The sequence below is a fragment of the Cucurbita maxima genome, unplaced genomic scaffold (genome assembly GCF_002738345.1).
Source record: "Cucurbita maxima cultivar Rimu unplaced genomic scaffold, Cmax_1.0 Cma_Scf00030, whole genome shotgun sequence".
NCBI lineage: Eukaryota > Viridiplantae > Streptophyta > Magnoliopsida > Cucurbitales > Cucurbitaceae > Cucurbita > Cucurbita maxima.
In genome coordinates this window covers 1,216,763-1,231,944 of record NW_019272046.1, presented here as the reverse complement: position 1 = coordinate 1,231,944, position 15,182 = coordinate 1,216,763, and the positions used below count along the sequence as shown (strand labels likewise).

Here is a 15,182-nt window from a genome sequence, read left to right as displayed (position 1 = left end):
AAATTAGGGATTACTTTAACTAAAGGTCATCAAATAAATAGTCTAACTATAGGATATGTTGAGAATGGTATGAGTTATAATTTAGGATATATGAGTTGTATTGTCTGATGTCGTATACTAATATATGATGATGTATGAGTTATGATGTATCATCGTGGTATATGATCAGTGATATTGTTTTAACCTAGCAATCGGCCCATATAAGTATGAGCCCAACTATCAGGCCCAAAACTGATAATCCCCAACGGTGACGAACGACGATTTTCCCTTCATCGGCTCCGATTGTTCCAACGTTTCGGTCACAGTCAAGGTTTCACAATGTGCGACTCTCTTCCGTCGTTCCCCTTCTCATCTTCCATCAAATTTCGACGATTAGGGCTCACCAAATTCGAATCTCATCCCCATCTTCTTTCAAATTGCTTCAATTCTGGTTCTTCAGATGTTAAAAATGGCTCCCTCCTCTTCCCTTTGAGAAAAAAAGTAACCAAAAGCTTGTGCGCATTTGTACCAAAGCGAAACCGATTCATCGGCGAGTTAGGATTGAAAGGCGAAAATGAAAATCTTCTCGACGTCGAACCAAGCCGTAGCGTTGCAAATTTAGACGGAAATGGGAATGATTCCGGCGAAGGACGGGGCGATGGAGCTGCAGTTTCATCCGGGGGGTTGGAATTTCTCGATGAGGGCAAGAAGAAGGGCTTAAACAGGGGAAGGAGCTCAGAAGGAGAAGGGGATTTGGTTGCCATTGAAGACAAGGATGCAAAAACGGAGAAGGAATTAGAAGGGGAGAGTGGGAAGGTAGCGTTACGGAAAAGGAGGCAAGTGATGAGGAGATCGAACATGTTGGCGAAGCAAGTGATCAGCATTCAAACTGCGCTTAGCTTGGGTTTTGTCTCGCAGCTCTGGGTAAATACTGAAGCTGTAAGTGACCCTGTTCTTATTGTGGCTTTATTGTATGCTTTCCTTGATTCTTGGAGGTCTCATGCTCTAATTTTCATGCTCTATAGTGGATGGTAAAGCTTGTTGAAGTGAAGCCAAGCTTACTTTCTGGAGAATCAGAATGGTTTCTTCTTGAGGATATTGATCAGGTACTTTTTCTCCTAACTCCTTCATTCATAATCAATTTCTCTGCATATTTATACAGCAAAGATGTGAAGATTGAAAGAAAGAGTTCTATAATTCTCTGCAGTTTAGGAATTGTAGATTGATGCATATATTCAATATGTACTGAAGCTTATAATGCTTCATTGCCTTGGCTCTAATGCTTCTAGTGGAGTTGTGCAGTTTTTTTCCCCTTTTAACATCTAATCTATGTAACCCATTGCAGGTTGGCGATGTTATACTTGTCCCTGATGAGACAGTCATGGAGAATGAATTCAAAATGGCTGGATTGGAAATACTGGTACACTTTTTTGTGTTTAAAAGAAGAAAGTCTTCTTTTGGGAATGATACTGCTGGGTTATCTAGTTAGACAGATGCTTTCGAATTCACTTCGGGTTTTCTTGAGTTGCTGGAGAATACCCATATGATAGGAATGCCATCCAAAGGAAGTTAGGGATATTATAAGGGTATACCACTAATTTGTTTAGGAGAAGTGGGAAAGGAGGAAGTTATAAAATTGATCTAACGGACCAAGCCCACCGCTAGCAGATATTGTCCTCTTTGGGCTTCCCTTCAAAGTTTTTAAAACGCGTTTGCTAGGGAGATGTTTCCACACTCTCAATGAGTGTTTCGTTCTCCTCTCCAACCGATGTGGGATTTCACAATCCACCTCCCTTCAGGGCTCAATGTCCTCACTGACACTCGTTCTCTTCTCCAATCAATGTGGGACCCCCCAATCCACCATCTCCGGGGCCCAGTGTCCTTGCTGGCACACCATCTCGTGTCCACCCCCTTCGGGGCTTAGCCTCATCGCTGGCACAACTTCCGGTGTTTAGCTCTGATATCATTTGTAACGACCTAAGCCCACTGCTAGCAAATATTATCTTCATTAGGCTTTCCCTTTCGGACTTTCCCTCAAGGTTTTTAAAAAGCGTATGCTAGAGAGAGGTTTCCCACTCTTATAAAGAGTGTTTTGTTCTCTTCCCCATCCGATGTGAGATCTCACAATTGATTAGTCGCTTTAGGCTTGAGTAGGAGTGCGCAAGAGAGGGAGTTTCCGAGTACCTTGAATTACTCGGTTTATCTTGTAGTTCGTTTATCTTTTACATTACAATATATTCTGGGTTCTATCTCCGTTTTGTAGTTTATTTTCAGACATTAACGGTTAAGTCTTTGCTAGGTAGGATACAAAGTAGTTACACCTGGTCGACGGAATATCGGAAAGGTATCGATTGACTCGGGACTCCTTTGATTCTAGAATTACATTTATCGCTCATTTCTCACCTCTTTCAAAATTTCATGTTTAGATACGTGGATACACGTTCAACATTAACTCGGGTGCAGTTGAATCTCTGGAGCTCGATTCATTTGGATATTCCTTCCTTCCTTCCAGCCTTGTAAGTAAAGTGAAGATCTGTTACTTTTAGTTTGTATCTGTTGATATCTTTACTGAACATCATGCCTTTTTCAAGTTGACTTAAAATTTCATGACTGTTCCAGGTGAGTACATATGCTTTGCTTGTTGAGGATGTACTGGAAGTCATATCGGACGTGGTTGTTGTACATGAAGATGCAGCATCGCGCATTCAAAGGCTGACAAAGGTACCGTTCTATGTGCTTAAACGTCCCACTGAATATTATTATAAAGTTAAATCACAAATTTAGCCTCCGAACTTTCAAGTTCGTACCCGACAAGTTCCTTAACTTTAAAACCCGTTTGGAAAAATGCATAGAATTTTGAAAACCCGTTTGGAAAATAGTTGTTTCGTGTTACTTTTGTGATATTTAATGAGAAAACAAGAAAAGAGGCAACAAAATCAAATACTAACAAAAATAGTCTCAGTTGACCACAAGAACGCCTAACGACCAATCATGAGTTGACCTATTCAAGTTCATAGGTCCAATTTCGTTCGATGAAATAGAAAGCTTAATGTTAACAATGTAAAGCACTCGTAATTATCGACTTGTTCATAATTATATCGGTGGTTATACCAGGGATTCTTAGGCACCCAGAACGTGGGGAATTCATTAGATGACCTTGAAGAACTTTACGAGTTTGAAGAACGGAGATTCGAACAGGACTCGTGGAGTAACAAACGAAGCTATGATGGTAAAAGATTTCGTAGGAGCAAGGAGGCCAATGACGACGAACTCGGGCTCCCAATGGATTATCTTTGAATCAGATCTCAGGTTTTTCACTCGCTCTCCTCTAAACTCTGAATGAAACTCTGCATTTCATAGATTGAATGTTGAGGACTTGGAGCTTCTGATGATTTCTCTTTGCATTCTTGTATGTGTTTGTATATATTGTGATTGTATATGCCACAACCTTATATATCTGTGTACAAGTGAGAAATATTTGAACGTTTTTTTTAGGAAAAAGTTTCGAACTTCTTTTCTTTCCGTTGAGAACATATGTCTTAGCCAACTGAGAGCTATGTTTAGATGAACGAATTCTTTGAAAGTTGTTCCATTACGAAATGAGCTGAAATTGTTATCTATCTAGAAGAATGAAAAACGTGTTACATTAGGTATCGGTTGTATCGTAATGCTCAAAAATTATAAAATTTAAGTAAATTAAATTATTTAAATTGGTTTAAACTTTAAAAAGAAATAAAATATTACGTAGTAGCATTATTAAGAATAGAGTAAATGTAATTAAAAATAAATAAATAAAAACTATTTGTTCAGACATTGATGTAAAAGCCACATGAAGTTGCCGCTTGTCTAAATTAAATAATTTCAACATGACAAATATATATTTATATATTTCTTGTTGTCTTTAAATAAAAAAACAAAATATATTAAATAAAAGTATATACACGAATTGGGTAAGTGACTCGAACAACTTAAATAGACTTCCTAACTTAACTCTCCATTTTTCGAGTTGAGCGGAATTGAGTTGTTGGGTTGTTTGTTCTTTTTTATAATTATTTAAAAAAATTATATTTTTCTACCATAGATATTATATTAATAACTAAAATTTTATAAAGTTTAAATATCAAACTTTCACCCGCTCAACAACACATCATGAATATCAGTTATAAATGTCAAATATTCTTAATTGGCAAAGAACTTTTATGATTATGATTTAGATCAGATAGTCTGAATTGGTTAGATTCTTGAATCATATGAACATTCTTAAAGTTCTGAACGTCTTCTTACTCGATAGTTATATGCAGTAAGTCGTTGTACATTCCCATATAACACCAATTTCAATTTCTTAAATCTTGCTTTCAAAACTCTTTCAAAATCTCTCTGCCCCCGTTTTCTAAAACTTCCTTCTTGAACCGTGGCCAAAGGCTTGAGCATACGTCGCTTGCCCGTAGGCGACACTAGAACGAATAGACTTAACTCACTTGTTGCTGAAAAGTGAGTGCTGCACAATCACAAGTTCTCGCTGCCATCAAAGTGCGATTGTGACAAGTGGTACCAACCCGAGCAAGTGGAAAATTTTGTCTTTAACCTCAAATAAGGTAAGTATGGTAATAGAATAAAGTAGCCGTTGCCGCCTGTTTACTTTCAAATTCAAACCCTAAAAACAAAATCGAAAAGCAGCCTCTCCCACTCTTCTCTGTTCTTTTCTTTTTTTCTCTGTGATTCCATTTCTCTTCCTCTCCTTTTCTCCATCTCCGCCAATATGCAGTCCCTTCTCCATCCCACGCATCTAGATCTTCATCTCAAGTCCGGCCGCCGCCCACTCCAACGGAAGAATTCACTCTCAAATCATGTTCCTGCAGTCGCCAAAATCGTCAAATCCAAGGGGGAACAGGTAGAGATCCCGCTATCCGGAGATGCCAATAAGGAGAACGAACCGCCGATTCACGCGACGGCGACGAGGACAGAGTCATGTGATTTGTCTCTGGCTGATGAACTCAATGCGGTTAAGATGAAGCTTGAGAGATTGAGATTAGACGGTGAACGGACGGAGAAAATGTTGAGAGAGAGGGATATGGTGTTGGAGATGCAGAGGAAGGAGATTTTGCAGAGAAGTGAGGTGCAGAGGGATCTGGAGATGGAGGTCGACAGGTTATTCAGATTGAAGGAACTCAGATCGTACTGTATGGTAAACAATCTTTTTCGCGAGTTTGAAGTTTCGATCGGTTGTTCGTTTGCTTAATTTTGATTTGACTTGGATCAGAGGATTTCTCCGATGCGAAGTCTCAGAGAGAAGGAGCGAGAGAAGATATTCACCGACTTACAATTTCAGGTAAATTCCGATCTCTAACCTCGAAGCTATTTCTCGATTTCTAAGTTCCGGATTCATCTGCTTCAATGTAAAACCAATCAATAATTCTGCGATATTTTCAGGAATTTGAAACCAGCGACGAAGAAGAATCGATTGACGAGAATTCATCGTCGGATTCCTCAGAATTCGTCATAGGAATTTGAAGTCGTCTCAGTTTTGTTCGCCGATTTTGATTTTCCCCAATTTTTCGATTGCCTCTTCATCTTCTTTGGATTTCTTCAGAAAGTGGCATTCATTGATTCAAAGGTAAAAACGAAATCAATGTAATACCTCATTATGTTGTTCTCTTCATCATGATGGAAACCATGAGTTGTAATCAATATCACTCTTCATCTCCTTCACTTCATTTAATGTTTGAGACCGAAGAAATTCCAAATCGGTGTTAGTTCATGATTCTCTCTCGCCATTATCATCTGCATTGAATTTTCTGTGTGAGTTTATGAGATTGGGGGAGATTGATTCAAACATTCATTTAATTTGTTAGTCAGTTTTGTAATGAGACTACTCATCATAAATCAAGGAGTTCAAAGGAATTTTGATTTTTGAAGAAGAAAAACAAAAACGAAATAAAATCAATTGAAACGGACTAACATGAATTAAACACAAAATAAATAAACTAGAATGCGTTTTTTTCTTCTTTTTTTGCTCCTCTCTTCTTTTTTTTTATCTATACCTGGGAACGAACCCGTCCCAAATCTAGAATTAACTCGTGTTTTAGATCTAATGTTCGTTCCTTTTTCTCTTCCCCGAAAAACAATGGAGAAAAAGAAAAGAAAGAAGTAGGGTGTTTAATAGTTGTCGGGATGAATTTGAAAATGGGTGGATTTCGGGATTTGTTCAATTCCTTAAAGTCGAAGGATAACTTGTTGTTGTCTTACTTTGTGCTGTCAATTTCTATTTTGAATTTGTATAAAATCTCGCTATTCATTGTTCCGTGTCTCTACAGCAAATTCTATTGTCATTAAAACTCGAAATTTAAGGCATAGCCAAAAAACGCTAGCTAACTAGATTATCAAGCAATGACTCTACATCGATATTGTGTAAAACTTTTCAGTACAATACTGCAACGGTACGAGTTCAATATAATACAAACTAAAAATGTCAGAGCATTGTCTATACGAGAAACAGAAGGGAGTAGATGTTCGGTTTCAGTAGCTAAGAACCAAACAAACACTTATTTTATTTACCTCATTCTACGAACAAAAACCTTTAACCTATTTATTTACCTCGTGAAATATCGTTAATAAGAACACCAAAATAATTAAATAATTAAATGTCAAAATTGACGTTTTAAAATCCATAAACGTTTTAAGGAAATTAATTAAAGTTTTTAATTTGTTCAAATAAGTATGGGCCAAATAAAAAGGAATAAAATTAATACCCTTTTAAATAAGATTTCAAAGGAATATTCCAATTAATAACCCAATTTAAAAAATAAAAAATAAAAAATAAATATATTTTTTATTTTATAAAATTTGAATTAAATATAAATAAATATAAATAATACGAACTAATAATTATTTAGGTTAATAGCATATGAAACCAAACTACCATTTAATATTCAAATCAGTTCCATTTAGAATTGAATTAAATAAAAAACAATTTAAGAAACAAAAATCTATATTAAATTCATATTTTTAAAATTAAAAATTCAAAAGTAATTATAGAAAATTATTACTGAAACGAAAACTTTAACGCCTTAACGTTTTTTTATGGAGAGATAAATAATAAATTTTTAAACTGTTGAAAGGGTCGGTGATAATATATTTTTAGTAATTTTTATAAAAAAAAAAAAAACGTAATTATAATTTATTTATTTATTTGGAAAATTAAGGATAATTAATTAATGCGAAATTACAAATTAGGAATATTTTGTATAATTTAGAAGGGAAAAAAAAGAAAGAAGGGAAAGGAAGATAAGTTTGAGAGCGTAACAAGAACAAGGCTGGCAGGCTGCAAAAGGAAAAAGGACGAGACGGTGCCGTATTCACTGGAACAGCATTGATCGATCGATCGATCGAAACCATAGCTGTGTAAGAGCAGCCCAATTTCAATTTCAATTTCAATTTCGATTCCATTTCCATTTCCAAATGCAAAGCTTTTGATTTTGAATTGGTGGTTTTCCGATTCTCTCTCTCTCTGTCTCTCTCCGATTTCCTCGGACTCAGTACCTCTCTCTCTCTCCAATTCATTCCCATTTCAATGTCCTTTTTTCTATTCTTATCCCTCTTCCTCTTCTTCCCCAGTTCTTAATTTTTCCGTTTCCTTTTGGGTGTTTTTCGATCCTCCCGCCCCCCGATTTATCTCCGGTGACAGCGATTTCAGGTGGGTGTTCCCCGATCCGCCTCCCCTTCTTTTCTTCTTCTCTCACTTCTCTGCCATTTCGCTATTTGATTTTGTATTCAGTGCATTGAAGGGCGTCTGATCTCTCTGCGCTTCTACTTCGTTTCATCAATTCCGAGACGATAACCCTTCTCTTTCATCGACCTTACTGGTACCTACCTCTGTTTTTCTTTTAATTCTTTCCTTTTCTTCATTGTTTACATCTTTTTTCTTTTGCCTTTTGTGTTTTTGTGATGATTACATATCTGGGTCTGATTCGATTGGGGCTTTTTTTCTGAAGGAAAAGAAAATTTAGGTTTATTTTGTTTTTTCAGGTTTAGGGCTGGTTATTAATTTGGGTTTGTCTCGTTTGCTATATAGGTTTTTGGCATTTCTTGCTTGGGGAGTCGTAGGGTGTTTGTTGTTATTTGGATCCACTAGAGGAAGTTGTCAATACATCCTCGAAAAGAGCTGTTTGTGCATCATTGATTCCTGTGTTCCTCTGTTGTAAACATGAGAGGCTGGTCTCTGATCTGAGTTTTTCTGAAAGGCAGGATTCTGAATGTGTTGCTATTGATAAGCCCTTCCATTATATTTCCCTGTTTTCACTTCCAAGCAGATGGATTTTATGTGTGTTTTTAATTGTTTTGACATTTAGTCGCTCAGGCTTGGACATTGTTCAACGGGAATTGATTTCTAGGAAGTACAAGAATATGGGTTTAGGAGGATGAGGGGATGCAGGTTCTTGGTGAGATGGAGCTCAAATTCTTGTTGTTCTTTGTGTTTTGTTTGGATGGACTTGGGATGAATGGTTTAATATGTACTGGGGCTTCATTTGATTTGCATATTAGACTTCCTAATGTTGTCAAAAAGTAATATATGAGTGCTGGTCAGCCCCTGTTGGCTTCATCAGAATCTGCATCAGTTATTGAACACCGGTCCCCATCTCCAAATTTTGGTTCTGCTGGTTCTCTATGTCGCAGTGCTTCCTTCACCTCTTCCAGTCATGAGGATGCTCAGAGTGACGTCGTGGATGTGAAGGAAAACTGCGCCGCCTCTTTTGGAGATAAAGATTGGAGCGTTGAGGATTCCCTTGGACGCTCCACTTCTCTTTCTAGGAGGCAGTATCATACTATTGGCTCTCTGTTTCCTAACCGGTCACCTTTTGGCGACCCCACGCAGGATAGAAGACGCCTGGTCTCGTGGGGTGCAATGGAGCTACATAGTATCAATGATAACCCTCCGAGCTTTGAACTCTCTAGAGTCCAGGAGAAATTGCATAAGGCACAAAGAAGTCATCATAAGAGTATGCAGTTCGAAGATAATCTACAGCATGACGATAATCCAAGGTTGATATACATCAATGATCCTAGGAGAACTAATGACAAGTATGAGTTCACAGGAAATGAGATAACAACTAGCAAGTACACATTGATTACCTTCTTGCCAAAGAATCTCTTCATTCAGTTCCACCGGGTTGCCTATCTTTATTTTCTTGCTATTGCAGCTCTCAACCAGCTTCCACCTTTGGCGGTCTTTGGGAGAACGGTATCTCTTTTTCCACTCCTGTTTGTGCTCTGTGTTACAGCTATTAAAGATGGCTATGAGGATTGGCGAAGACACAGATCAGATCGCAATGAGAACAATAAACAGGCTCTGGTGCTTCAATCGGATGAATTCCGATTGAAAGTGTGGAAAAAAATACGAGCGGGTGAAGTTGTAAAGATTTGTGCAGATGAGGTCATTCCTTGTGACATGGTTTTATTGGGGACAAGTGATCCTAGTGGCCTTGCTTACATCCAAACAATGAATTTGGATGGTGAGTCAAACTTGAAGACAAGGTATGCTAGGCAGGAAACTGCATCAGCAGTAGCTGAGGGATGCTCGTATTCAGGTCTTATTAGATGTGAACAACCTAATAGGAACATTTATGAGTTCACTGCCAATATGGAGTTCAACGGCCATAAATTTCCCCTCAGCCAGTCGAACATAGTCTTGCGTGGTTGTCAGCTGAAGAACACGGAATGGATTATTGGGGTGGTCGTCTATGCTGGACAAGAGACAAAAGCCATGTTAAACAGTGCCGTGTCTCCTGCCAAGCGAAGTAAACTGGAGGGTTACATGAACAGGGAAACGTTGTGGTTGTCAATCTTCCTCTTTATCATGTGTCTAGTTGTGGCCCTTGGAATGGGCTTGTGGCTTGTTCGTCACAAGGAACAGCTTGATACCTTGCCATATTACAGGAAAACGTTTTTCACAACTGGGGCAGAAGATGGCAAGAGGTACAGGTTTTATGGAATACCTATGGAAACCTTTTTCTCCTTTCTGAGTTCGATAATAGTTTTTCAGATCATGATACCGATATCCCTTTACATTACAATGGAGATGGTGAGACTGGGTCAGTCATATTTCATGATTGAAGATAAGCACATGTACTGTAGAATCTCTCGCTCAAGGTTTCAGTGCAGATCATTAAACATCAATGAAGATCTTGGTCAAGTTCGCTACATATTTTCTGATAAAACAGGAACGCTTACTGAAAATAAAATGGAATTCAAAAGAGCAAGTGTATATGGGAGGAATTATGGGAACAACTTGTCTGAGCTATATCCATCATTGTTGTATTCCCTTTCAGGTATGGAAAATGATTTCGATGCTACATTCCCCATAGTTTTGTGATCCATGTTTGTGTGAGCTCGTTGACGATAACTCATGTTAGCTTCCAATGCAATTGCCATCGGTTTGTGTTTATTATTAGTTGAACTCTTTACTTGATCGAATATTGTTGGTTCTTTTAGGTTTAAGTGCCGATCATTAAACGTCGATGGAAGAAAACAATTGAATGAATAGTGTTGGTTCGCCATACTTGGTATAAAAATTAGAACGTTTTTCCTGTTGAGGTGTATGGTATATGGAATATGTCACTTTGGAATTTAAAAGGTGGTGGGTTGGCACATGACATCCAAAACTAGTAAGATTTAGGTTTACTTGCACTTATGATCTCCATTAGATGGCTAGCCTATGTCCTGTAATGTTTCCTCAAATAATTAAAACCTTCTGGTAGATGAAATTCTGAAATTGTATCATGTGTTTTCTTTCATTTTCCTACATATATTGTGATCTTTTGCGACAGAAACTTTAGGGAGGAGGAAGTGGAAACTTAAATCTGACGTTGCTGTTGATACCGATCTTGTCAAATTATTGCATGAGGACCCAAACGGAGATGAGAAGATTGCAGCACATGATTTTTTTCTTACCTTGGCTGCATGCAATACTGTAATTCCTATTCTCATGGATGACGAATCTAGTTATGCGAATGGTGAATTGCATGAGGATTTTGAAACTATTGGTTATCAGGGGGAATCCCCTGATGAACAAGCTCTAGTTGCTGCAGCCTCTGCTTATGGATATACCCTTTTTGAGCGCACATCCGGGCATATAGTTATCGATGTCAAGGGTGAGAACTTAAGGTAGATAACCTCTTGCTTTCTATTATTAATTCTTAGCTTGTCTAGTAATTTTCATTCCTACCCTTTTTTTTGTATTTGAACCATTTTTTACGACACAGTTTGATTCATACAACATTACATTCTATTCTCCCTTTTTGTGAACTCTAGGTTAGAAGTTCTGGGTTTACATGAGTTCGATAGCGTTCGCAAAAGAATGTCTGTTGTCATCAAATTCCCCGATAACACTATAAAGGTGCTGGTAAAAGGCGCTGATACTTCAATGTTGAGTATTTTAGGCATCGACTCTGATAGGGAAGAGTTTATCAAGGATACTACCCAGAACCATTTGTGTGATTATTCAATGGAAGGGTTGCGAACACTCGTAGTTGCTGCTAAAGATCTGACAGATTCTGAATTTGAGCTGTGGCAGAGCAGATATGAGGATGCTAGTACTTCACTGACTGAACGAGCAGTAAAACTACGTCAGACAGCAGCCCTTATAGAATGTGACCTAAAGCTTTTGGGTGCAACTGCTATCGAGGACAAGCTTCAAGATGGTGTACCTGAAGCCATTGAATCGCTTCGGCAGGCGGGAATAAAGGTTTGGATTCTGACTGGAGATAAGCAGGAGACGGCCATATCAATCGGTCTCTCCTGCAAACTGCTAACTCCAGACATGCAGTCAATTATTATCAATGGAAATTCCGAGAACGATTGCAGGCAACTTTTAGGTGACGCCATAGAAAAATTTGGTATTAAATCTGGGCAGGGCGGAAGTCCTAGACAGAAGCTGAACAATTGTGAGAATGACTGTAACGGTACACTGAAGACGTCTAGTATGCCAGATTTTAATGAAGTGAAAGAAGAAGAAGAAGAAGTGATTGATAAACCACTAGCTCTAATAATAGATGGAAACAGTTTGGTCTACATTTTGGAGAAGGAATTGGAGTCAGAGGCAAGAATCTTGTTGTTACCTTCGAGAATCGTTACATTGCAGCATCGTTAATATCATTCTAGTACTTTATAAACGTGTTAATGATTGTTGGTGTGATTTCTGTTTTCTGGCAGCTTTTTGACCTTGCAACTTCGTGCAATGTCGTGCTTTGCTGTCGTGTTGCACCCCTGCAGAAAGCAGGAATTGTCGATTTGATCAAGAGTAGAACTGATGATATGACATTGGCGATTGGAGATGGTAAAATTTCTTCTCTAACTCCTTAACTATCATAGAATATACCTGTGAGATCTCACGTCGATTGGGGAGGAGAACGAAACATTCTTTATAAGGGTGTGGAAACCTCTCCCTAACAGACACATTTTAAAAACCTCGAGGAAAACTTGGAAGGAAAAGCCCAAAGAGGACAATATCTGCTGGCAGTGGGATTGGGTTGTTACAATACCTAGCAAATGCTTTATGTGAACACGAGCTCTTTTTACTCTCATTTTAGTTTATTGATGGAATATACCAATGGAATTTTTCTTAGGGGCAAATGACGTCTCAATGATTCAGATGGCTGATGTAGGCGTTGGTATATGCGGACAGGAAGGGCGTCAGGCAGTAATGGCATCTGATTTTGCCATGGGACAATTTCGCTTTTTGAAACGATTACTTTTAGTGCATGGACATTGGAACTATCAACGCGTAGGCTACATGGTTCTTTACAACTTTTACCGCAATGCTGTTTTCGTCCTGATGCTCTTCTGGTACGATAAGTATCTTTTCATATCGAAGACTGTATACATGCATTCCAAACCATGAACTTTGAACTGCTTTCACTGCCTATAAAAACACGAAAAAAGGACAAAATCATGGATCTGAAACATTATCTATTGTGTTGATGAAAATTATGCATTTTTTGATGTGCCCTTTTGTTTTGTATTTCGTAGGTACATTCTATGCACAGCATTCTCAACAACTTCAGCTTTGACTGATTGGAGTAGCGTGTTTTACTCTGTTATTTATACGTCGATCCCGACTATTTTTGTTGGTATTCTGGACAAAGACTTGAGTGACAAAACTCTACTGCAATATCCTAAGCTCTATGGTGCTGGCCATAGACAGGAGGCATACAATTTGCGTCTCTTTTGGTTCACAATGATCGATACCCTGTGGCAGAGTCTCGTACTCTTCTATGTGCCGTTATACATCTACAGGGAGAGTTCCATTGATATATGGAGCTTGGGAAGTCTGTGGACCATAGCAGTTGTTATACTTGTGAACGTACACTTGGCGATGGATGTTCAACGTTGGGTGTATATTACACATGCTGCAGTTTGGGGATCCATAGTCATAACATATGCCTGCATGGTCGTGTTGGATTCGATACCCGTTTTTCCTAATTACTGGTTCGTTCTTGTAACAAATCTTCGGTTCTCTCATCTTATATATATGATGCCACAAATGTAAGAACCTTCTTTGTTGTTTTGCAGGACGATTTTTCATCTGGCCAAGTCCCCGACATATTGGTTGACTATATTGCTCATAATAGTTGTAGGATTGCTTCCGCGTTATCTTTTTAAAGTCGTAAACCAAAGATTTTGGCCCTCAGATATTCAAATAGCCAGAGAAGCTGAGGTACTGGGAAAACGAAAAGGTAACGAACAATTGGGTTCCAAGCAAGATCGAAACTCCGAATAATATACGTCTACTCAACCATCCTTTTGAGTTGCTCATTTGCAGATGGCTTCCCTGTGGTACACAAAGCGTGATTGTAACTGTGAAAGGTTAGACCATGCCAAGTGATGCATTTGTCCTTGGACATAGATGAATTTTTTTAGTTAATTATACTATGACGATAGATATCGACTCTGAAAGGCTTAAAGTTGCATTAGAAGGTCATACGATACGAATGGCATCGTGAACAAGAGTTTATGGGAGTTGGATCACAGAGTTTGAAGTTGGGTGCGATACAAAAGATGGGAGACGATGGAATGGCCCACGAAATGACGTTTCTGGTTGGGAGGTGATTATTTGGAAGAAACGGAGGGATGTCGAGTCGTAGGATTTATGTTTTGTTTGGGGTTGGAAGGGAGGAGAAGTGTATGATATGATATTATTAGGGTGATGGGGTAAAAGAAACGTACACAGGTTGAAAGAGAGAGGAGAGATTGAATTAAAGTATATATAATAGGGGGATAGGGAGGGTGTTTTTGCTTTCCCTTTGTTAATCCTTTGTAAAAATCTGAGGAATTTTTACTCATCAACATAAGGAGCGAGAGAAGTGATGAAAAAAAATACAACACTCACATACATCTTTGCATGATTTTAATCTGTTTTTGTGCGTTGTAACCATTTTTAGCTTAGTCATTAAATGAAAAGGAACAGAATTCTTCTTCACCTCTGCATCTTTTTTCTGCTATTGATTTGGTTTGATTTGGTTTGATTTGGTTTGATTTGTTTGATTTGGAAATGAAGCTGTGAAGATGATATGTTATGTGCATAGTGTTTTAAGTTAAACATGTTACCAAGAACATGATATAAAGGCTTCTGTGAGTGGCTATGGCATTATGATTGTGTATTTGCATAAGGTAATGAGTACATATTGCACTTGCAAATGATAGCAGCTTCAACCATAAATGGAACCATTCATTCAGAGTAAGGTATGAGAATTTTGTATTTAGAGGCATATGGAATTGATCAAACCAACGCTACAAATGTTACATGTTCTTCACTTTTTCCTGCTTTAATCTTTATCTGCTTCTCATTTAGTGTTTCTAAGTTGTTTCAATATTTGTCTTCCCACTATAATCAAAATTTTCTTGCCATTCAGATAGAAGGGAAGATTATCTAACAAATGAAGGATGCACAACTAGTTGTTTAGATTAACATTTCAGATGTTTAGATTAAGATTAACATTTCAGATCTATCGTATCGTAACATATCGATGATATACATATAGAGTTCAAATAGAACACCAACCTTCAAGTTGGACTCAACTTAATCCATCAAAAGATTTTTTGATGCATCAAAGAACTAAGTTTTTAGGTTCAATACCATATGTGAGTTCTTACAAGTTAATCAGCAATTAATTTTTTCAAAAGTGAAAGCTATTAGAGTTAGATTGGTC

At 37.9% G+C, this 15,182-nt stretch overlaps 3 protein-coding genes across 9 annotated transcripts; all 3 read left to right on the top strand.

Moving 5' to 3' along the window:
• Positions 1 to 267: 267 nt before the first annotated feature.
• On the top strand, positions 268 to 3,446 carry LOC111466035. The gene is made up of 7 exons (XM_023110595.1): positions 268 to 918; positions 1,005 to 1,085; positions 1,325 to 1,399; positions 2,279 to 2,323; positions 2,406 to 2,495; positions 2,599 to 2,700; positions 3,094 to 3,446. Exons 1-7 carry the CDS (start codon positions 319 to 321, stop codon positions 3,274 to 3,276), a joined length of 1,176 nt encoding a protein of 391 aa, XP_022966363.1. The 5' UTR covers positions 268 to 318; the 3' UTR covers positions 3,277 to 3,446.
• Positions 3,447 to 4,658: 1,212 nt separating this feature from the next.
• On the top strand, positions 4,659 to 5,843 carry LOC111466110 (high mobility group B protein 6-like). The gene is made up of 3 exons (XM_023110695.1): positions 4,659 to 5,164; positions 5,240 to 5,308; positions 5,410 to 5,843. The coding sequence occupies exons 1-3, from the start codon at positions 4,739 to 4,741 to the stop codon at positions 5,488 to 5,490; spliced, it is 576 nt and encodes a 191-aa protein (XP_022966463.1). The 5' UTR covers positions 4,659 to 4,738; the 3' UTR covers positions 5,491 to 5,843.
• A 1,409-nt stretch (positions 5,844 to 7,252) lies between these two features.
• LOC111465907 (phospholipid-transporting ATPase 1-like) lies at positions 7,253 to 14,452 on the top strand. 7 transcript variants are annotated; one of them, XM_023110369.1, is made up of 10 exons: positions 7,279 to 7,380; positions 7,664 to 7,672; positions 7,754 to 7,841; positions 8,051 to 10,304; positions 10,803 to 11,139; positions 11,287 to 12,073; positions 12,187 to 12,310; positions 12,600 to 12,819; positions 13,003 to 13,461; positions 13,546 to 14,452. In XM_023110369.1, the coding sequence occupies exons 4-10, from the start codon at positions 8,549 to 8,551 to the stop codon at positions 13,751 to 13,753; spliced, it is 3,891 nt and encodes a 1,296-aa protein (XP_022966137.1). In that variant the 5' UTR covers positions 7,279 to 7,380; positions 7,664 to 7,672; positions 7,754 to 7,841; positions 8,051 to 8,548; the 3' UTR covers positions 13,754 to 14,452. The 7 variants fall into 7 exon arrangements, with proteins under 7 accessions (XP_022966140.1, XP_022966136.1, XP_022966137.1 ...); XM_023110368.1 differs by lacking the exon at positions 7,664 to 7,672 and having other exon boundaries at positions 7,276 to 7,380; XM_023110367.1 differs by having other exon boundaries at positions 7,594 to 7,841.
• Positions 14,453 to 15,182: the final 730 nt, after the last annotated feature.

What these genes read in the sequence shown, in the direction of transcription:
- LOC111466035 (XM_023110595.1), top strand. Translation starts at nt 319, where the DNA reads ATGTGCGACTCTCTTCCGTCGTTCCCCTTCTCATCTTCCATCAAATTT. An exon ending in TTCTTGAGGATATTGATCAG is followed by an intron (nt 1,086 to 1,324) that starts GTACTTTTTCTC and finishes AACCCATTGCAG; the next exon opens with GTTGGCGATGTTATACTTGT. An exon ending in CCTTCCTTCCTTCCAGCCTT is followed by an intron (nt 2,496 to 2,598) that starts GTAAGTAAAGTG and finishes TGACTGTTCCAG; the next exon opens with GTGAGTACATATGCTTTGCT.
- LOC111465907 (XM_023110372.1), top strand. Translation starts at nt 8,549, where the DNA reads ATGAGTGCTGGTCAGCCCCTGTTGGCTTCATCAGAATCTGCATCAGTT. An exon ending in ATTGTTGTATTCCCTTTCAG is followed by an intron (nt 10,305 to 10,802) that starts GTATGGAAAATG and finishes CTTTTGCGACAG; the next exon opens with AAACTTTAGGGAGGAGGAAG. An exon ending in GACATTGGCGATTGGAGATG is followed by an intron (nt 12,311 to 12,599) that starts GTAAAATTTCTT and finishes AATTTTTCTTAG; the next exon opens with GGGCAAATGACGTCTCAATG.
- LOC111466110 (XM_023110695.1), top strand. Translation starts at nt 4,739, where the DNA reads ATGCAGTCCCTTCTCCATCCCACGCATCTAGATCTTCATCTCAAGTCC. An exon ending in AACTCAGATCGTACTGTATG is followed by an intron (nt 5,165 to 5,239) that starts GTAAACAATCTT and finishes GACTTGGATCAG; the next exon opens with AGGATTTCTCCGATGCGAAG. An exon ending in TCACCGACTTACAATTTCAG is followed by an intron (nt 5,309 to 5,409) that starts GTAAATTCCGAT and finishes CGATATTTTCAG; the next exon opens with GAATTTGAAACCAGCGACGA.